Source organism: Anarrhichthys ocellatus, unplaced genomic scaffold (assembly GCF_004355925.1).
Source record: "Anarrhichthys ocellatus isolate YVR2014 unplaced genomic scaffold, GSC_Weel_1.0 scaffold9, whole genome shotgun sequence".
Taxonomy (NCBI): domain Eukaryota; kingdom Metazoa; phylum Chordata; class Actinopteri; order Perciformes; family Anarhichadidae; genus Anarrhichthys; species Anarrhichthys ocellatus.
The window spans coordinates 3,315,099-3,337,113 of record NW_022280039.1 but is presented as its reverse complement, the minus strand read 5'-3'; the positions used below and the strand labels follow the sequence as shown (position 1 = coordinate 3,337,113).

The window sequence follows — 22,015 nt, the reverse complement described above, 5'->3', positions numbered from 1 at the left end:
TTGAGCCAGCTGACTCAAACTATTTGTGTTTTAATCTTGGCATTAGGATAGGATAGGACTTTCACGGCTGCATTATTTAGTTTGATTTGTCTGGCATGTGTGGAAACAAAGGGAGACTAAATATTTAGGCCAGATTCAGATACAGATAATTCTGTATGTATAGCTGACATCCTCCTATTGTACTTACACCCCATTGTATTCGACTGACCTGGACTTGTAAAGGTAAAGACAGCACTAATGAAAAGTTAAATATTATAATACATACATATATATTGTTATTACAATAATACTAATAATTGTAATTATTATTTTATTTTGTCACTTTTTGTTCTCCTAATGATCCACCACATTTGTGTTATTACTGCCACCCACAAGTTAGGCGCAGACATGATACAGATATACTCCACATGAGGCGATCTTGTCAGTATTTGACCTTATCAGCAGATGGCAGTATTGATATACACTGCAACTGAGAAAGAAACCTGTGACAAAAGCACATCATGACATCAGATTGCTTTATGTGCATGTGTTGTGAGGGTTTAAACATGTGCTAACTGTTAATGATTTACAAATGTATGTATTCGAGAGAGTAAAAACCATTAAAAATAATTGACATAAAGTCACTGAACTTTACAGCTGAGCGCCACAAGTAATATGTGACAATATTATAGGGATTCGATTTGAAGGTTTGCAGTAGTATAAGAGATGAGATAATCATCAAAATGTTAATTGGAGGTGTTTTACATCTCAGCTGGGTGTTGGGGACCTGTGGGTTCTTGTAATGAATATGTCTTAATTGTGGCAGGCTATTTGACATTTATAAAGTCCGATGATCCCCCTCATTCTTGACACCCATTTGCATTTCCATCTTTAAGGTCAAATGGGTATGAATAATACATTAAGGAGGTTCTTAAGCTCACAGCCAGCTATACCTATCTTCACAAAGACACCAGCTGAGTGTTGCTAAGCTCAGTGAATGTTACAGAAACAATCAATTAATATCACTTTGAGAAACCACATGTGAAGCAAACACAGCATCCGGTTATTAATGGGAATATAAGGTCATGAGTCAATGGAAGATATACGATCAGCCTTTTGAGATTAGTTTTATGTCGTCTACTTGTTAACCTAAAGAACACAATGATTTGATTTTATCAGGGTCAGCCCTTTTTCTTTGTATGCATATAGGCTAAAGGGTGCTGTCAGGTGTGCGTTTCTGTTGTTTTATTTAAAGTGTTGCAATTTTGTTCTTTTTTAAAACAATTTTAGTGACTTATTGAATGACAGTACTCGGTGCAATATTACTACGCATGTGAAGTATCAAAGGGTTAACCTGGAATAAATTCAAGATCAAAGGAAGGCCCAGAAAAGAACCTTGGCAAGAGATTGGAAGAATTTAATGAGCAAAAATTAACATGTATTAAATCTGACCTCGTGCTTACATGGCAGATGTTGAGTGGAGCAGCAACCAGATACGTTATTAGAGATAAACAGTGGCGTGTTACATTTTGAGTGGAGCATGGGAACTTCAAGCTATCGTACCTTATATTCTGTTTCAAATAGATATTGTGTTTAAAACTGAGCAAAATGGCCATCCTTTAAAATCCTACTTGCTCATGTGTTATGTATTAAATTCCATCGATCCAATTGTGTTATAACAATAATAAAGTTTTCATCGGATTTTTCTTCAATATCATACACAAGATTTTAAAAAGTAAGCAAGCACAGGTAGGGGAATGTATTTAATGGAGGAACGAACCAGGCCATTTGAAGCCATTCCCATGGGGGCTGACTTTCATAACAAGGGTACTGTCTTAGGAGAATTGAACATTGCACTGGATGTATAGCCTTGAGGAGACAGATTTGCTGGCTGTTTTGACAACTCATTACCTGTAATTTCACTGACAGTATGGTGAAGTGACTCTGAGCAGCCAGCTGTGGCACCAGAGACTCTGTGGTTTGTGCCTGGAATGATGTAAGATAGACCAGCAAATAAGAAAAGATTTATTATTCCTAATGATGGCTTAAAACAGAGCGGGGGAGACTTGACAGTTTGGGGCCTCTACGGGGCTAAACTGAAACACATCCTCAGTCCACCTGTCTTTAGTTTTAGAAGCCTGTTTGAAATAGAGATAATGATAAATAATATCTGCTCACTAAATCTCATTAAAATCCCAGATATTTATGACAATGTTGAAATCATTCTTGTGGGATCTAAGCTTAAAACTAATTAACCCAGACTGCCCTGTTGGTCCAATGTGCCTGATGGTGCACTCTCTGGAAATGTATCTTTACTTATATGTAAACACACTGAATGTTCCAATCAGCTCAATTGCTGTTGAAAAGTAACATTTCCCAGCCCTGTAGATATCCCTGTGGGTATGATCTTGGTTAAGTCAGTAGGTCGGGAGAGGGGGAGGGGGGCATCAGTGGGCTCGTCCAGGCACCCCCCCCTGCTCTGACATAATTGGTCCATCCCTGGCACGACTCCTCATCTCCAAAGCCACCAAAAACTGTAACCTACCTTGTGTATTTTTCACTAATTGAAATGCCTAATGAGGTCCCTGGGGCTCCATCCCATTACCTCCGAGTTAATTAAATCCTAAGCAGTGTGCCAAACGGTGAAGAAAGATGCAGTAAAAGTGCAAGAGGAACAGGGAACCCAGGCAGGGTTTGGTGTGCTGGGATGAGGCTGACCTGCTTTTTTGTCATTGTTGTGGGATGCTATATTCCGAGAAGGAGCAGACGTCTATTATTTTTTTATTTGAATTTATTTTGGGCTTCAAATTTTGTTACTCTGGTTCAGGCGCTCATTTTCCAGTGTGGTTAGCCTAATTCTGCTTTATTAATCATTAAACTCCCTACCACCATCAGCAAGGCTTTTATGAAGATGTTCTTTATCGTACTAAAGGAGAACACAAGACTAAAAATGGCAGGTGTGTTATGGACTCTTATTCAATTTGAATGTGGCTGTAAATTATTCTGCTCATTAAATCTACATTTGTAACACCTACAAAAGGCAGTTATCGACTTGTTATGCACTGTGGTCGCTAGTATGAGAATATTAATCTAAACCACATTATCTCGTTAAAGAAACCTTTATGAAATGACAAAAACATGGGCTGACAGAATGCAAAAATACAAAAAGAGACATTTCTTTTAAGAAACAACTTCAAATGTTTATTTAACATGTCGAAGAAAGGGGCACACACTCGTGAATTGAAAAGGGGGCTGCAATTATTGGCCAGTACTATGACTTCAACTTAATACTAACATTAATCAGGTTGTGGCTAAAAAGAAAACGTGTTTTTGTTCCTTTTTGTTTTTATAAAGAAACTTTATGTACATTGGTTCTTTTATACAAGAGGTTCATTGGATAAATGCATCAAAAAAAAACCAGTTCTGCAGTAAACTTTACAAAAAATACATTTTGTTTTCATTCAGAGTTGTAGAAAAGGAGATAGTCAAATATTGACCAATAATATTTCTTCCTTTTCATTATTTAGAAAAAAAGCTGTTCTAATACCTATTTTAAAGAAAAGCAATATACAGCACAATAAATGGGAGAAAATTGCCTTTGCGAATTCATTGAGTTGGTTTGGTAACCAAGGAGAGGGGCTGCGACTGGAACAGGGCATGATGGGAGTGAAGGGCTGCCTGATGGAAAGGGGAAGGGGGGGAAAGCATGGATGGGTGCAGAGAGGTGAAGGGGATTGGCCGGGTGAGGATGGGTGTGGTCGACTGGCTACCTGAAGTACCATGTGGGATTGAGAGGTGGGTATGGGAGGAGGAGGAGGAAGAGGAGGAGGATGAAGAAGAAGAGGATGTGGATCCAGAAGCCTTCTCAGAATGGGAGAAGTGGTGGTGCATGCGTCCCTCCGGTTTGGTGGTGAGCGATAACGGCTGGGCCTGCTCGGAGTGAGTGGCGGCAGGAGCAGCCGGGGAGGCCAAGGCTGCAGAGGGAGTGGCCGGTGAGTCAAGCATGCTGCCATGGGACGACGCAGGGCTGTCGCACATCTTGTCCGAGGGCAGGTACTGCACGCACTGCTTCTTGTTTCTTATCGAGAAGTCTGGCGGAAACAAAAGAAGAAGTGAGGAATCTGAATTATGGATCTGCTGCTGGCTTCAAATCTGGTTCATGTCCCTCAATGCTCCGCTGACAGAAGTGAACAAGTGTTTCTCAAAACAGTGAAGACGATGGCAGTGAAAGTTGTGAAACACAACACACGTTCAAATCAACTTGAAAACACATTGCAACACAGTGAGTGAAACATGATGTTAAACATATTCAGACGGTATGCATTCATGATGCAATAGAAGAACAGGACACACTACACCAACATGTGCACTGTGTGGAAAGCTCTCTTAATTTGGACAAATGACAGAGGTCGTTTGGTTGCACAGCAACAGACATACCTGCCACTATTAGCATTGAACCTCATAAGCTGCTTGTCAAAGTATAAAAGCAGGGAAAACGTTAGTAAGTGTTAGTGGTGAAAAGAATCCATGCAGAAAAGGTAGATATAAATAATAGAATAAAGGTTCAGTGTAGCAGGGTTGCACTTTCCAGTTTGTGAAGAAATAATCTAGATAAAGGTGGTCGGGAAGAAAAGGCCGCTTACCTTCTGGTTTCGAGTCGGGTTTATTGTCCCTCTTCCTCTTTTTCCTCTTTCCCTGCACAGATAAAACAATTCTGTTAAAAACTGTTTTTATAGGGAAAGTAAACTCCTCAATGACACCGACTTATAACAACAAAAGCGTGATTACTGTAATTGACTGATAAAGTAATATTTGATTGAGTCTGGTGGGAAAAAAAAGGGCTTGTTTCTAACTTCCTCTACTTATTAATATAGGAGCTGATCATGGAAATGTGATACTTACATAGTTATCCCTTGCTGACCACCCTGGGTAGAGCTGAGAGTGGAGTTGCCTCTCTTTTCTGGCCAGCTCATAGTATTTGGCTTGTTCCTCTCTTGACAGGGAATGCCACTGTGGACAGAGATGGAAAAGACAGAAGACATCAAAGAATTGCTAAAACACACAGAGTTGTAAACTCACATGCCCTTCTATGCTACTTACCCGTCTTCCAAGGATCTGGTTGATGGCAGCGCTCTCTTTCAGAGTGCACTCTGCCACTACTTTGGCTCTCATCTCCTTCATATACAGCATGAAAGCATTCAGAGGTTTCTTGATATGAGGCCTCTTGTCCTCTTCTTTTTTAGGAGGAACGGGGGATTTCCTGCTAATCCAAAACGTGAAAAAAATATGCTGTTATTAAACGGTGAGGGGTTGAGAGGTGCTGGTGAATTATAGCAAACAAGGGGAAATAGTGTGCGGCAACGAAAGCAGGTTTTGATACAATTAAAGACTTTTTTTTTTTTAACGTTCTTACGCGTGCATTGAGGGGCTCATGTCACTGGGCTCCTGTTTGATAGCCGGGGAGACGATGGCGGGATGGGGAATGCCGGTCTGGTGGAGGCCGTGCGGAGAAGTCACCATGTGAGGGGAGAAACGGCTGGACACCAAGCTGTGAGGGCAACAGGATTCAACATTTTAAGAGTCTGGGTGAACAGCAAACCTCTGTTAACCTGTCGAGAGGAGGTTCAGCTATCTTGAGCACATAACTGCCCTGCCTTAACCTCCAGGTGAAATCCACTGTGCCTACTGCGTCAGTCTAGACTAAATTCATACACACAATGAGTTACATGCTTGCTTTTTTTTGTTGAAATAGAGACTTTTTCAAAAGCCCCTTTATTCAGCAATGGCTGGAGAAAAGTAGAGTGTGTTGTTACCATGGTAACAGCATGGCCGTGACACCTGAAACCACTTTCCTCACCGCGTTCTGACAGCCGTCCGCACAGAACACCTTCACACTGTCTCTCTTTATGTCCAATTGTTAATACAATGGAGCATTGTAATGAACAAGGGGGGGGATTAAGCTCCATATCCCTCTATCGCACACTCGTAGGTTAATGTTAGATTGGAAAATTCCTCTATTTTAACATGTCACACAGGCTGTCATGAGAGACCGAGCACAATATAGCCTTGTACTCGCAGTCCAGAGTCATCAGCTTTACACTCAAGTATGGACCAACCCAGTCTTAATTTAATATACACAGAGACTTTTGTAACTCTTGCACATGTAATATTGGAGTCCAGGTGGAAAATGCTCACACTTCAAAGCTGAATCCTCATTCAATATTTACTCTCTGACTGAATATAAAATCTGACCTAAAGTAATGTATAAAAAAACGTGTGTAAATCCATGAAGTCTAATAATATATATGTTATTAAGAACTGATGTGTGGCGTTATTTAACATTTTTTCTATGTGCCACTTAATAATTCATGCTGTATAAACAAGGAGGTGCCATTTCATCCCCTCGGTAATAAACCTATACCAACTGAATCTGTAAACATCCCACTTAGTCCCTGATGAATATCTCAATGCTGCTCCAAGTGATGGCATGAAAATAATGCTTCCATTAGCGTTCATGCAATGCAGTCATATTTATGTTACCTACAATTTGTTGTTGCCATTAGATCTTTTTCTTACTTTTACTCCTATTTGTTTCATTTTTATTTGCAAAATCACAATTTCAATGTATAAATAACAAATAATGAATGAAATACTGTAAAGACTTCTGTGAGGTGTGTTCTGATTGTTGAGAGTCCGTCTCAGGATGGAACTACACATCCTATTGATCACAGAGACCCTTCTGAATATTTCATCTCATACGAACACCGGAAGGCTCGCTACAAATCTTTCCAATTTTGAAAGAGGGTCAGAGAGTTTAGTCTGATTGGACATGTAGGTTCAGATGAGCTTTGATTTGTCGTTATTGATTCTCAGCCCTTTCATCTCTGCGGTATGTGTGTGTGTGTGTGTGTGTGTTGTGGAGTGACTCAGAACATTGGCTTGACCAGAGCAGTTTAGCTCAGGGAGAAAAGACAGGAGAGGAGTACTGAATGCCAATAATGCCTTCCCTCTATTTAAGAAGCTGAACTTGTCTGTGATAGACTTCAGACCTCATATCCCTTTGCAGTCCTGACACAGCTGCAAGTGTTTTATTCCAAATAAGACTCGTGCTATTTCTGTAAATTGTTGCCAAAAAAGTTGTAGACAATTGGAGTTTAAAGATGCACACCAGCCATTTCTTTCACTACTTGTTTAAAAAGGCTGGCGTAGAGTGCAAGAGAAATGTGATTACAGCATGTCATGGAAGCAGCAGATATTAGATGTCTCCCTTTGGGAGAGTGGGGGTGTTGCCGAACATGATCCGCTCACCTGGACATGGATGCATTCATTGCTAGCGCTGGATAGGGGTGACGGAATCCCCCCGGAGGGATGGAGTACATGGGCTGGCCCTGCCTGAGAGACAGAGGGAGACAGAGTGAGGTGTGAGGTGGATCAAACACAGCTGACAGCTAACCCACCAGCACTAATCCTCTACTCATCAACTCAAATCCCCCGCTTGGGGAACAGCGGCGTTGCAATTGATTACGAGAGCCGTAGCAGAACCCGTAAATGTTCATAAATTCCTCCCGGTGAACTCAAATGTAAAAACATTTGCTATTGTACAGATATGGTGCTCCTGCACTTAGACGACAGAGCATAAAAATCAGACATCACTTTAAACAAACTTGTCGTCCTTGTCATCATTTTCATCTTGAACTTTATCAAACTAATTTGTTGTGCTTTCCTAAATCTGAACTCACAGTTAATTCGCTAGCATCAGTACTTTAACTGTGGCGTGATTTGCGACTAAGAACAAAACACATCTGGCTGAGTGGACAGCTGAGACTAAAAGTGACTTACTGTTGCATGAACCAGCCCAGAGGGTGTGCGATGGAACCAACAGCACCAGGAGACAGCGGGTAGTATGGAGAGAGCTCTGACGGGTGAGGTGTCCGAGGAATACCTGCAGGAGCCACAGACAGAGGAAACATGCTTTTAAAATGCAGCGTGTATATCTGCTGAGGTGACATGCTATTTACATAGATATTTTTAAAACAATATCTAACATCTGCCGTACTTTTGATGCTCCTTGCAAAATCTATCTGCCTTCAGAGTACAGCAGCTGTAGTGAATTCACTTTGGTGTTTCCAATAGTGACCAGTTTTTAAGGTGAAAAAAAGACAAACTGTCCATCGAAACTTGCTCAGTACTTTCCAAACTGAAACCGTTTTTTTCCCCCCAAAATGTTTCTTTACATGCTGGTCCCTTCATGACCCTATCGAGCTCATTAGCGTGCCTTCGTTTGGGCCCATTCAGTGCCGGCATCCTGGTTGCTGTGGATAATCAGATACTTCTTTTCAACTGCGACAAGTGGTAATTATTTGGACTCATCGTAACTGACATGAATTTAAGTTGACTAAAGCCTCTCACAAAGGTGCAATTTTTTTACAGCCACATTTCAGGACTACTGACAGATTTTATGTGGAATATCACTTTATCATCTACAGTGTAGAGTGAAGTGAATCAATGTCCATCTATGACAAATTACCTGTCTTTGGGTCGAGGATCTCCGGGGAAAGGTGTGATGGCGGCGTGCCGGGGGAGAAGTGTTCATTGCTGTAGGTGATGAGGGGTGTCAGTGGGTGGACATGGTGGGCATGCTGCACCACTGGGACTTTATTGGACTGTTTATGGCGGAAAAGAAAGCGAGAGAAGAACAGACACAAAGAAGTTATGAGCAGGAGGTGACAAATGTGTAACGAGTGTCTGACACATAACATTTGAAAGATAGTGAATGTAATCCATCAAAGCTATTATGCCTTTGGCTGAAACGAGCATATAACTATCCCACAGTGGATACCGCACATGATTTCTGTTGCCCATTGTTCAAAAGAAATGCATGCTGTAAACAGTCCATCATGTGTGAATGCCCTCTACGGTAAACATAACATCAGTCTGTGCGTGTGACCGGCCCTGTGATGCAATCTGGACCGGCACCAAGGAACACTAAAAAGCCCTGCAGACCCATGCCAAGACTATTATGGCCATTTAGCTGAGGAGAGAACTGTTTGTTCAGTCCAACAAGAAAAACAACGATGCTACCGAGTCCAAAAGTCACACCAGTGAGCCCCAAACAAACACAATCAGGCTAAGTTTAACTGAATACCAATGAACAAGTGGAGACATCATCTCCCACTCTGTCTCACAGCAGTCACTTGATGGGAAGACGCAGACGCCCATGGGTGGATTACCATGCCACGTTACACTGCAGATGACCCTGATGTAAGAAAACCACTGAAAGTTCTGTATAACTTAAGATAAGTGGTGAAGAACAGGAAGATGGAACTTCCTTTAGCATGCAGCGTGGATCTTTTAGCTATTTTAACAATACTTAACGCACAGAAACTAGCCGAGAACTGACCGGCATTGCGGCTACGACGGGGATAATAAAGACAATAATAATAACCAGCGTCTCTACTTTCATTAGGCAGCGCTCAGCCTCGCAGTCATTTCCCCTGGCTGCCTGGCTGAATAGAGCACTTGTTGGCTCAACTTGTCACATGGGAGGGTCAAGGGGTGGAGGGGGGTGAGGGGGGAGAAAGGAGTCTTGTTCCTCTAGGCTAACCTTTCTTCAATATCCCTCCCCACCCCCTTCTCAACCTCTCGTCTCTCTCCAAAGTGGTCTGCTAGGGAACAAGGTTTGCATTGAGACTTCTGTACACTCTCTTGCTTCACGCTGCTAAGAATTGTTCCAAATCTTTGCTTTTTTTCCGCCACTTTTTTTTTTTTTTTTTTTTTTTTTTAAAGGAAGGTCCAACCTTTTCCTCCTTTTAAATCTTTAGCAAATTGGTTTCTCCCGTGTCTAAAGAAGGCTTTGATTCTGTTAATACCTGTTGCAGTGAGGAAAATATTTACTGTTGTTAAACATGGCTATATTAAGATCCCTTTGCTCAGGACTTTTTTTTAGTTTCTCCAGACTTAAGAGCATATAAGGTCAATGCATATGATGATGCACAGAGAACACAATTCCACACAACACGGAGGAGGCTTTGATGAAGCTTCATGGCAGAAAAAGTGTTGACCTGCTAGGTTGAAATCCCAGGTCCCACATGTCATGTATATTTGAGTTGTGCTTTGTTGTTCTACTTAATGTACAATATGCCTGAATTCTCCATATATTGTGAGGGCTGTTTGAGACCTCTAGACCTGGGTGCCAACACATTTTGGGAAGCACTTCAGTGAGAATTTGAAATGATGCCTATTAATTATTCATATCCTGGAATACACCAATCGTGTGCTCTACACATATTTCTAAGTTTGAAGGCACTAGTTTTAACTCCGGGCTGTCTTTCCGTTCAGCAGCGCCACAGAATGTGGAGAAAAATGGAGTATGCAGGTTGCACATATGCAAAACTATTCTGAACTGTATCCTACCTGCCAGAGCAAATTCCTCTTCTCAAATCAGAACATTTTTGAATGCTATATATCAAAATCTGCATACCTTGTTTTTACTAATTTAAATGTATTAAGTTCTCCAGAGCTCTGAGAGCACAACATGTGGTTTTGTGAAATTGGAAAACTAGACTAATGGCTCGATCATGAATTAAACCAAACACTAACGAATCAATGCCTTCTTTCACTTGCTTTATGTGTAGAGGTAATATTCCTCTAGTCCATGTGAGCTTCATACGTCTGGTTTCATGATCCACAAGCAAAGTGAAATAAGGAAACCACAAGGAACATGAGCCGTGTTTTAAATATAAACAACATCTACGCAATAGGACAGGATAAAGGGCGACCTGGAACCAGATGGTATCTACATCGGCAGACAGAAATCATGCTCTTTACACAGACGTGCTTGTTGTAAACAGGTCTGCAGTGGTGCATACCTCTCAACGAGCAAGTAAAAACACACAGAACCGGTCTTAGAGTGGATTGGACATAGTAACAGGAAGTTTTAAAGGAGGAAAAAAAAACAGCAAAAAGTTGCTGAGCCGGTCCAGAGAAAAGATGTCTGTCTCTTAAGAGGGTTTGAAGCTAAAAGGCCGAGGTGGCAGTACCTCGCATGGCTGTCCAACTTGGAACGGCGCTAAGAAAAGCACAGTCCTTGGTCAGAGTGGGTGGAGGGGTGGATTTCATTCAAGCAAACATGTTTTTGGATCCTGCACATCTGAATTGAATTACTAGGCAAACAGCCGATGGGGAAGAGAGCTTAGAACAAACTGAATAACCCCGCAGCTTTGTGTGCCTTTATGTTCGGTGATTCTGGGTGGGAGGCTCAGAGGCCTTTCAAAACTCCAGGAAAGACAGGGTGAAAAGAATGCCTGGCATGCTGAGAAATCCAAGCCTTGTTTGTCAACGCCAACAGGAAGCGGACGTGAGAGGGGACTGACCGTGTCGTATGTCTCTAAAATCAACCACTTCAAACTATGCCATTCATCACAGACAACGTGTGCTTTGCGTCTGGTGATGGACTCTGAATGGGTCAATGGGAGTAATATTCTAGCTTAAAATAATGCAGCAGAGCGGCGTCATATTACTAGAGTGAATATCCCCAGTGGTAATTAAATAAATTGAGAGAGATCTTAACACAATCAGCGCAGCATATATAGACAAAAACATGGACGGGGAACTAGTGTGGTAATACATATTTGTAAACTGACAGATCAATTCTAAATCCTAAATTCTCTTCGTTTCAGAGTTTGAATGGAATCAAAGCACTGGTTCCTTTTCTCATTTCTGAAGAGGAGCTTGTCTCTGCAGTGGCCCAGCAGGACTGCAGACCTCAGATCAGTATTCAGTTCAATCCTCCCAAAGCCTTTGATTTCATGATGGATCCCGGTTGTTCACTGCCTAATGCAAAATGAGAGAATCTCACCGGACTCCCAGTCAAAGGTCTGTTGGAAGAATATCGATCGAACGCAAGTATATGTCTCTCTATGGGAAAAAAACCACGCAGATTTTTAGTTAATATCTTTACTTAAAGTGCCATATAGCCCTGACAGTTGAAGATTTAACCAGACACATGCAGCAAGACAAAAAGCATCGCTGGAATGCAGCTCTAAACCTTACCCTTTCAATTCACTTTAACAATTCTGTGACTAAGTGACTTATGACACGCTGACAGGACCATGTCCCTCGATGCCTTGATTACTCTAGACGGCGCTAATACAATATTGAAACAAAGAGGGCGATTCTTGTCTCCCTATCAAGTGAAGATCAGCCCATATTTGAGCACTGAGTGCACCGTGATCTGATAACTGAGGGACAGACACCCCTGGTCAGTTACACCTCATTAGAGAGTCGCAGCTCTTTCTAATCCAGAATAACAGTACTCGTCAGTGTAGTCGGTAATGACACAGAGAATAGGCATTATGGAGAAATTACTGCAAGTGACTGAATGACCTCAGAGAGGAAGGTACGCAGCCTTGACATCATTATCAGCAGAGTGTTAATGACTGTGAATCGGTGCGCTGTGGAAGATGAGTACGAGACGCACATGATTCAGACAGCAGCACCACCTCGTCTTCTCCTCTCCTTTCCTCTCCTCTCCTCTCCTCTCCTTCTCTCTGGTCCAGCTCGGCCACTACTGATGGGCTGACATGTTCCCAATACTGCATCACCTGGCCCTGCAGCGCCTTTGATGTATTATTCATGAAGAGGCAGCCCTAAGAACACAGGGGTCTATGTGGGGGTTTTGGGGCGCTGCGCGTATTTGTGTGTGCATGTACATGTGTGTGTGTATGAAAAGCTTGCTCCCATCTTCCCACACCAGCACCACCATTACTACCAAAAGCAATACCAACTGAATACTAAACAAACCTGCCTGTTGAATAATTGAGGATCTCAGGCCAGAGCAGGCTCTGATTAGCATACAGGCCTTATGGACCCAATCTGCACAGTGACAGGATGGTCTTTCCCTGGACTTTGGTATCCACAGAACACTCTCATTTCTACTTAACAACCAATTGCCAGAATTAGAAGAAATATCACCGCAATTTCAGTTTACCAACAAATATAGCATTAACTTCTGTAGGCATATGTGGGAATGATAGAGATGATATCATTCACCAAAAATCGTCTTCAAGCGGAGGCTCGCCAGTGGACGATTCATTAAGAAACTTGACTGAGCAGGTCTGTAACCAATAGACCTTTTCAGTACACTAACATTATTGAATAGTTGACATGCATATAAAAATATAAGATATACATGTGCCTGCAAGCAAATCTTGACAGATATTCCAAACCATGACAGTCCATCATAAAAGCAAAACAATGATGTCAGATTTAACACATACTTGCAGAATGACTGCAGGACTACAGGTCTGCTCCAGGAGTCCCTGCTGGTGTCTCCTCTCCTCGGGTCTCTCTCTTTGGCTCCTCTTGGCCCTGGGCAGTAATCCCTGGCCCCCCATGTGTGCCCATCCGCTCCCCCTGCTCTCATTAGTGCAGTGTTGGGGCCTGGGGAGCCTGCAGGCCTGGGGAGCCAGCCTGCTGCTCCCCTCCCACTCTTCCACTCTCTCCTCGGCTGGAGTAATGAGCACATAATCAGCCTGGCTCCCTGTCAGCAGCAGCACACCAGAGGGGCATGTGGGCTCCTGGCCCAGAGTGGGGGGTAAGGCCACAGCAGGGTGTTTCACTCCCTATCCTCCGTGCCCAGGGTACACCGCACCCGGTATTAGTGTTTCCCACCACTAATCAAATGACCCTCTACTCACAGATCACCGGATCAAGCATGGCGACTTCCTCTTTTTTTAGTTCACATGCTGAAAGCTAATAATACACTTTCAATGAACTTCCCTGCCTTTTATACTGCTTTAAAATGAAAGTGTTGCACGAGTTCTAAGACACCAATGTTATCCCATATTGTTTTTCAGCCAAATTAAGTGTTTCATTTGCAATCTTTGGCCTTGGACTGCACATTTATTAGAGCTGTGCTATTCAATTGCAATAAAAAATAATAAAATGATAAGAAATAGCACACAGTATCGACTCTAATTTTAAAACCAAGATACAAAGAAGCCTCCTTCCATGTTCACAATGATGTAGAACCCGTATAGGTATTTATATGTTCCTATGTGCAGATATGAAAGCATCTAAAATACATTTAATTGCATGCAACAAAAGGATAAATGTTGCGAACTTGAGGAAAGTACATATTTAAGCACACAAAGGGGAAGGCTACTTATTATTCCGATGATGTGAGTAACATTTCTCCCACAAAACAGTTGGATTCCTCACATTCTCAGTCTTCTACAATGTTTCTTTCTGTATCGACTTTTCTGGATTAATGACGTTCAAAGAGATGAAGGCCAAGCAAAAAAAAAAGCCACAGTAGTAGCAGCAACCACTGAAGGACAAAACAGAAACAATCCAAAAGGAGAACTCAGTCAAAGTGCTTTCATTTCCTTCAAATTCAACTGCTATTATCGTACTCACTGGTTGGACTTTTTCTCTTCATTCTGTCTCCCTACATTGTAGATTCACGGATTTTATTAAATTAAAACATTGTCTAAGCTACTCAAAATCCATTTTCTGCAACAAATCTTCACACAGTAGCTGCTGTGTCTCACAGAAAAAATCAACAGGGTCACTGCCAGGTCAGCATATATTCTAATAAATATATATAATTGGTTTCTATTGAGCAAACTCTGTCCCATCACAACAATGTCCCATTGACTGCGCTCAATGAGGACTTTATCATGTGCATCGCTGCGTTTATGGGATCCAACGAATCAACCACAAACTCAGCAAGCACATCTAGCCAGGATAAGTAAGGTCAAGGGGCTGAGTATCAACGGCTGTATTTACTACAGTGTATTGACAGTGGCTTTCTGCTCCATGCATTGCTTAATATGACTCCTCGAACTAAAAAAATGCCCTGATACAATCAAGCAGGTGAGATGCCAGATAGATGCTCATGTTATCTAATGTTTTCAATCTCAAAACACACATCCGTCAGTGAAGCCACAAACCAAACAGGTCTGCTGAGGCCCCGCATTGTCTAACCAGAGTGAGACACCATGATGACTAGTTCACACCTGTGTGGGAAAATTCAAGAATGGCAAGGAGGTTCGAACTTGAGAGATTTATGGAGTTTTTGTGGTGAAAGGCAGATAGACTGTTCAGCAGTTTGCCTGCGGGTGCTATAGGGGTCGTGGGGGAGGCTGTGCATGGATGGATGGGAGCCAGTATATTTACATGGACACTATAACTTTGTTATTGCGAATTACCACATAATGGTGACCGTTTCATTAAAGCATTTTTTTTCCAGTAAACTGATTCCCCCAGTAAGTTAACATGATTTGTTTGATAATTAAGTTAATGTCCCCTAGGATGTAGCCTGGAGGAAACATCTTATTAGTGCCATCAAATAAAGGGAGGGAAAGTGGTTGGACACTGTTGGTGTTCACACAGTTATTTGGTGTGTGAAATTTTGATGTGGAAATTATTATTACATTTATTTCTCCCTCCTCTGATCAGCCATGGTGCTCTTTGGTCAAACACACTTTTTTCTAGCACTCCATAATCAAAATGTAGTTTTCTTTTGAGTGTCTACTTACTAAATGCCCCGGAGTTGGAGAACGGGAGTCTTTTAGTCCTGCAGATCCAGGAACGTCCAAAAGAGGCCATTTCATCTGCAGGTACTGCGGGTGACAGAAAAGGAGCAGAATTATATAACGAAACCAAACATTTGGCAGGGAAAACATACTGTACACAGTAATAAAAACATAAAATACACAAGATGTAACAGAATGCATTCCAAAAAAGACATAACGAAGAGACCAAAAAGTAAAATCGAAGGCTTTATTTTGCAAAAACAAAAAAGAGAGACAAAACTCTCTAATATTTACTGTTACTCAACTGAAGGGACTGAAGCATGCAAAAGTAGTATGAATGGCGTCAAGCCCGCAAAGATCTCCAGCAGACACCTGTACCAGACCCACACCGCTGCTGGAGTCAGACAGTGATTTCTGGCACGGGGTAGAGTGGGGAGAGCGATGTGAACACAACGGACTGGTGGAGGACTGTGAAATTGCCGTTTGTCAAGGAAAAACAAGAGGCCAGCTGTGGGCGCCCGTCGCTGAGCGGGTGGGAAGAGACAGCTGGAAGGAAGCCCTACTTACAGAGCAGCAAAAAGGTTGAGCTGCGGACTCGAAACTAACTCCCGTCTCCATTGGTTTGGCCTTTTGACCCCGAAAATAGTCCTTCCTCCATTTAGTATCACTACTTTTCACACATCAAAGTTATCACAAAGGGTTGTGTAATTGTTTGCAAACAAAGATTCCCATCACCGTATTACCGCTGCCCGCTCCTTCGCCGCTGTGCCACAGAGTTAGAGCTATGTGTACGCGAGGGGAAGTTTTGTGATTTACTGCTTCATACAACAAGCTGAGCTTTTTTTTTTTTTTTTTTTCTTCCTGCAGCAATGGACATAGCATGAAGCCAGAGCTCCAAAAGCACGGCTCAAACATCTGGTTTATAAATCAGTTTAAATACCGGACACAGCAGCTTTTCATGCATGTGGATTTTCTCTCTGCACTGGTACAATTTCAAATTAATTAAAAGGGTTTTATATATTATAGGTTAAATTTGGCTCATCCAGGCTCATGTAGTGCAGAGACATAAAGATATAATAGTACATTTAATAAAATGCATTTTGTGCATGGGAACATATTATGGGTTATAAATTCTGTCTGGAAGTTGCGATTACCCAATCTTCCCATGCAGCCTCTGTTATTATTCTACAATGTATACCGTCATTTTTACTTAAATAGCGTTGCGCTCATGAATTCCTACACGCACAAACAGTTTGGTGTCCACCCATAGCAAACATCTGATGAATGGAGAAGATAATAAATAGCATCTGACATTTTAAAAATGACTGACAAAAGCAGTTAAAGAATATATGCAAAGCTGTGTCTGCTTTTCAAAAGTTGTTGCAGGATAAATGATGACAAACAAGCAAACTGGAGGAGTCACGCATTCAGGTTCTGATTTTTAAAACTTCATTCATCACTCAGGGATTGTAAGGAGGAAGGAAGCTTGGATGGCTGTGGTTTAAAAATGGAAAAGACATTATAGCAGGAGGGGGGAAAAGGGAGAGGAGGGAAAAAAAACATTTTCAGGAATGAGTTTGTCGGAGCAGGCAGAGGGTATTGTTTCCTGACAGCTGGGGTCCAACAGAGACCGAGGCAGGGGGAAGGGGACCATTTTTCCCTTCGAAAAGGGGGGAAATTCTTGGAGTTGACATCAGCCCTCTTCATTTTCACTATACTGCTCAAGGCTGAATCGTAAGTTCCAACTAATGGGCCCAAGTCCATACAACTGTCAGGAGGCAGTTGCTTTTAGAGGCTGCTATTGAAACTTTACTCTGCTGTGTGCATGGCGCCTAATGAATGCTGCTCTCAGGAGAAAAAAATCCAAAACAATGCAGTTTTCTCTGTCTAATCTATGTCAATCATGAGTCCTTCCACAAATGAAACGAGCGCTATTGTGAGCGTTTGGTCTTGCCCTGCCGTGCCCACCCCGGCTCTCCCACCCAATCCATCCCTTATTTGACAGCGTCTGCCAGGACTGAGGAACATGCCCCCAGGCACTTTTTTTTTACTGAGCGCCTACTTTTCTTTTAATTGCCAGCATGCCCTATGGAGCAACTGTTCACACACTCCCTGAAACATCCAGCCAGGTAATGCCAGCCGCACACTGTCACATTAGCTCCCGTCCAGACAACAGCAGCACACCACTCACCAACACATGAGAGGGAGAGAGGGAGAGGGAGAGAGGGGGAGAGAGAGGGAGAGGGAGGGTGTTTGGGTCTATGAGTTGTTTCAGGAAACAAAAGGCGAGGACTTGTGGGCCGTGCTGCTCAGCAAAAACTTTCTCAGTGAAAAAATAGACCACAAGGGAAGTGTAAGAAAAAAAGTAAGGACAGCTGAATGATAGCGAGCGCATAAAATGGATGATTAAAATAGTTGTGACATGTGATATGAAATGGTTGTAAAAGGTCGAGACAGGAGATACATTATTATCAATGTAACTGCAGGACATTTAGTGACGCTTTAGACATGCCCTTATTTTATGAGAAACAAATACAGACATATGGCCGGGTCCATAGCAATGTCTGTTTCAGCATGGGAGCTGGAGGCTCTGGTAAATAAACTCGGACGGACTACTGAAAGAAATGTGTAACTAAAGTGAAGTTTAGCTGATCCATTTTCATAGCTCTCTAATTGTCTTCCAGCCCTCCTTGCTGCCTCCAACACTCAGAATAGACATCAGTAGAATGTGCTACTTTTACAGGACCCAGATGCGACAAAGGTGGCAGTGATGCCACCGAAATTTTCCAAAAAGCAGCACTGGAGCCCTTTGGTTTTTTGAACAGAGAGAATGCAACATATGCTCTGGGGCATGTGGCCTGCCAGAGCTGGGTTCTAATTGTTACATCGCTCTCACAGAGCGAAGGAAAACACAGCCAAGAGTCTTTGTCATCTCTGAAATGTGTGGTGCCATACTGCAGGGCCAACATCAGAGCACGGAGAAGAGACAGATGTCTGGACATTTGCTTTCAAACTAAGTCAGACACTCTGCCAAAGAGACAGAAAAAAAAAAAAATCCTCAACTTTCCTAGCTACTGTCTGTCGACTTCAGATCTGCAAAAACTAAAGTCAAAAATAATATTCATGTTGAATTATATTTACAATTCCATAAAATGTGTAAAACTACAAAAATGATGCACAAACATTTCTTGATTCTGGAAAACAGCAGATATGCATATTAACTATTACCAAATAAAACAAATGATTTGTTATTGCATCTAATGCTGAATTGCGTTAACTCAACAAGTCAAGAACAAACACTCCGGCAAAGTCAAACAACGAATAAAAGAGTCAATATGTATAAAGTGGCAGCTCAGACGCTTGTGAAATGGCTTCGCCTAACTTGTGTTGAATAGTGGAGCAGCAGGAATGCCTCGACGGATCGCTCCAGCAGATAATGTCAATCGCCTACTGTGTGGAGAACCCCTCCCCATTGTTTTCTTTTACCCCCCAACAGTAAACAAATGGGCCGCACAGCTTGCTGTTTGGCTGAGGTGTTAATTACCGTCCCCTGCCCATATGAACAGCAACTTCAGACAATGGCCCTGTCAGGCCCCCTACACAACAGTCCCTCCCTGGTTTGCTCTGCTTATGTCACCTGCTCCTGCAGGGCCATTGACACCTCAACCTGATCTGTGCATGAAACACAATTAAAGCTTCTACAACAAAGACAATGTGATAAGTGGTCCCCGCCTTGTCTCAGAGTTTGCATTAAGGTTCATTGTTTACCAACATTAGAGGCAATTACATTGACAATTCTTAAGCAAACTTCGGCAGTCATTGTGCTAATTAGTGTGTAATTGATGGGGAAACGACAAGCAGCTCAGTTGGTCAGACCCACAATGCACTACTGTGCCGCTCCAAATTTTTCTGAATGGGGACCATGTCCTATTATCCGGTCCACTATGAAGTAAGTAGATTAGTCAGGGAGGAAGTTATTAATTGAATCTTTCTTAAAGGAAGGTACAAAGAAAAAGAAACCAGAAATATGTCTTGGTGAGGGTGTAATTGATGGAGAAATGATAATAATCATAATTTATCATCCAAACATTTCTGATCCTGGCCTTATCTTAGTGGAGATGTGTCTAGGAACCAGTAAATGTAAATGTAAAGTCTCTTTACATTTTATTAGCCCTGAGAAGTCCGTGGTCCTGCAGTGGAGATAGCATACTGCTAATGGCTACAACATTTGAAGTGTCCATTAGCCCATAGAGGAATGAAGTTAAGTGACTATGACAGGGGCACTCCCTCAGTTTGCCGGGCCTCTATTGTGACCCGGTTGGTCGTCCTGCACTCTTATTCACAGCCAGTAAAAAAAACTGGGTCAAAGGTCAGACATCCAGAGTGCTGTGGTTTCTATGGCAACGTGGCCTATTAAGGCCAGGCTCATTGGCCTCTTAACATGCTCTTGTACACAAAAGAACTATTAGTGCAAAGAGGGAGAGAGGAGAGTGAAGAGGGGAGGCAGCGCGAGGGAGGTCCTAACAACACAACGACAAGGTTTTTCCAAGATTTCCAAGATGGTTACACACTCTGCCTGCAGCTCCAAATACGTCTACGTATATGTAGCACACGTGGGCTATCAGTAGCCCCTCAATGAGTACGGCGGGCACTAAGAGGAAATCGTATGTGTCGGCAATCTATTACAAAGTCTGAATACGATTCTTGTTCTGCATGTGTACATTTACTGGAAAATATACTAAATCTTTTAAAAAGTCAATGAGCAAGGGTGTCACATGACACACATGCCTCATGCATATTAAGTACAAGGCCAAGCTGGCCAGCACACTGGGTTTATTTGTAAAGTCCTGGGAGTGAATTTACTGCTGTTTCAGTCATAAAACAGCATTAACACTATACAAGGCCAAGATAATCCCCCCTAAAGAGCTCCTTTAATATTCTGTCCCAGTGAGTCGGCTGCGACTTCAGCAGGAGTTTGCATTTTTGCAACTCAAGCAATTATTTGTATCAGGGGTTGGTTTTTTTCTTTTCTTCTGTATGCATGACATGATCCTGAGTTATTGCTTCCTGTATCCACAACTTTAGAGCTCATATGAGTCTTTAAATGAAGCCTCCATTGTTCTTCTTATTCTGTCTCACGGACTTCCAGGTACTTCAAAATCAGACGTAGTTAAATGAACAGTTCACTCTCACTGAGGTTAAGCGTAGGAATAAGTGAGTAATTCTGCTACAGAGCACAACTGCAGGTCATATAAAACTCACTGTATAATTAGACACACAAGAAAATAATTATGCATCTGGTAAGAGCAAGGCCCTCTCATAAAGACAGAGAGGAGGGTGCGAAGCTATTCAAGTTAATTATGTGCAGTCAGTTATGTGGTTTCCCGTACCTGTGAGATCTGCTTTCAATTGTCACATACTGCTCCGCTTAATGTCAGCGTGATCCGATGTCAAGACAGTCTACACCTCAAATGTCAAAGATGCTGTCCTTTTCTGTGTCCTGGGGCATTGTTTGTCCAGTCGCACAGGAACACAACTTTATTATTGTTTGGGGAGTAGCCTCGTTTCATTGAAATTCAGAGCCGTAAACGTCTGTATAATTAACTCCAGAACACAAGGTGGTTACCAGAGGCTGGCTGGATGTTTACAGTAAAGCTCGATCAAATGTCTGTGTGTGTGTGTGTGGAGGTCTACGGCAATGACACACAAGTGAGACCTGAATTTTTCATTTATGACCGAACACAAATTGACTGGAGACAGCATTGGTTACCAATATAATATGGCGTTTCCTGCCAAGGCATTTAGGAGGCAATAATCCAGCATGCACCCCGCACACTGCACAGGACAAATACCACGGCACAGTAATCACTCCAAACTCTCAGCAAAAACATAAAAAAAAAGAAGAATATTTTTCTCTTCTTTTTCTAGAAACTGCAGATAAATATTTACCCCCGCCGAAAGAGTAAATTTGAGTATGTCTGCTAAAAGTGTGCCTCGGAGGTTGTTTGTTTTTCTGACAGGGCACAGTGGGTGATTGTTTCTTTTTTTTTTTAAAACGTCTTAAGAGCAGCTGACATTGGCAGAAGAGGCAATGAGGCATCTTGAGGGGAAAAAGTCAGTTTTGAAAGACAGAGGTGGGCATAAGTGGGTTTAGTGGAGAAGGCAAGAGAGAGAAAAAAGGGCCTAAATTAAACACATTTGTTTCTGCTCTCACATACCACAAGTCTTATGAAAACAGAGGGCTGATTGTGTTCTCTCTCTCTCTCTCTCTCTCTCTCTCTCTCTCTCTCTCTCTCTCTCTCTCTCTCTCTCTCTCTCTCTCTCTCTCTCTCTCTCTCTCTCTCTCTCTCTCTCTCTCTCTCTCTCTCTGTCTCTCTCTCGCTCTCTCTCTCTCTGTATCTCTCTGGCTCTCTCTCTCTCTGTATCTGTCTGTCTCTCTCTCTCTCTGTATCTCTCTCTCTCTCTCTGTATCTCTCTCTGTATCTCTCTCTCTCTCT

The 22,015-nt window shown here is 42.3% G+C and overlaps 1 protein-coding gene across 3 annotated transcripts in view; it reads right to left on the bottom strand.

The window, feature by feature from the left end:
- Positions 1–3,157: 3,157 nt before the first annotated feature.
- The window catches only part of tcf7l1b (transcription factor 7 like 1b), a 31,605-nt gene continuing 12,747 nt past the window's right edge, over positions 3,158–22,015 (bottom strand). Inside the window, exons 4-13 of one of the 3 annotated variants that reach the window (XM_031849091.1) lie at positions 15,522–15,605; positions 8,507–8,642; positions 7,819–7,921; positions 7,288–7,371; positions 5,393–5,527; positions 5,080–5,242; positions 4,882–4,989; positions 4,623–4,674; positions 4,417–4,445; positions 3,992–4,070 (exon numbers count right to left, since the gene is read on the bottom strand). In XM_031849091.1, the coding sequence (XP_031704951.1) occupies positions 4,426–4,445; positions 4,623–4,674; positions 4,882–4,989; positions 5,080–5,242; positions 5,393–5,527; positions 7,288–7,371; positions 7,819–7,921; positions 8,507–8,642; positions 15,522–15,605 (885 nt within the window). In that variant the 3' untranslated portion in view covers positions 3,992–4,070; positions 4,417–4,425. Of the gene's footprint in view, positions 4,071–4,416; positions 4,446–4,622; positions 4,675–4,881; positions 4,990–5,079; positions 5,243–5,392; positions 5,528–7,287; positions 7,372–7,818; positions 7,922–8,506; positions 8,643–15,521; positions 15,606–22,015 lie in introns of all 3 variants that reach the window. The other 2 variants (XM_031849089.1, XM_031849090.1) reach the window with 2 other exon arrangements.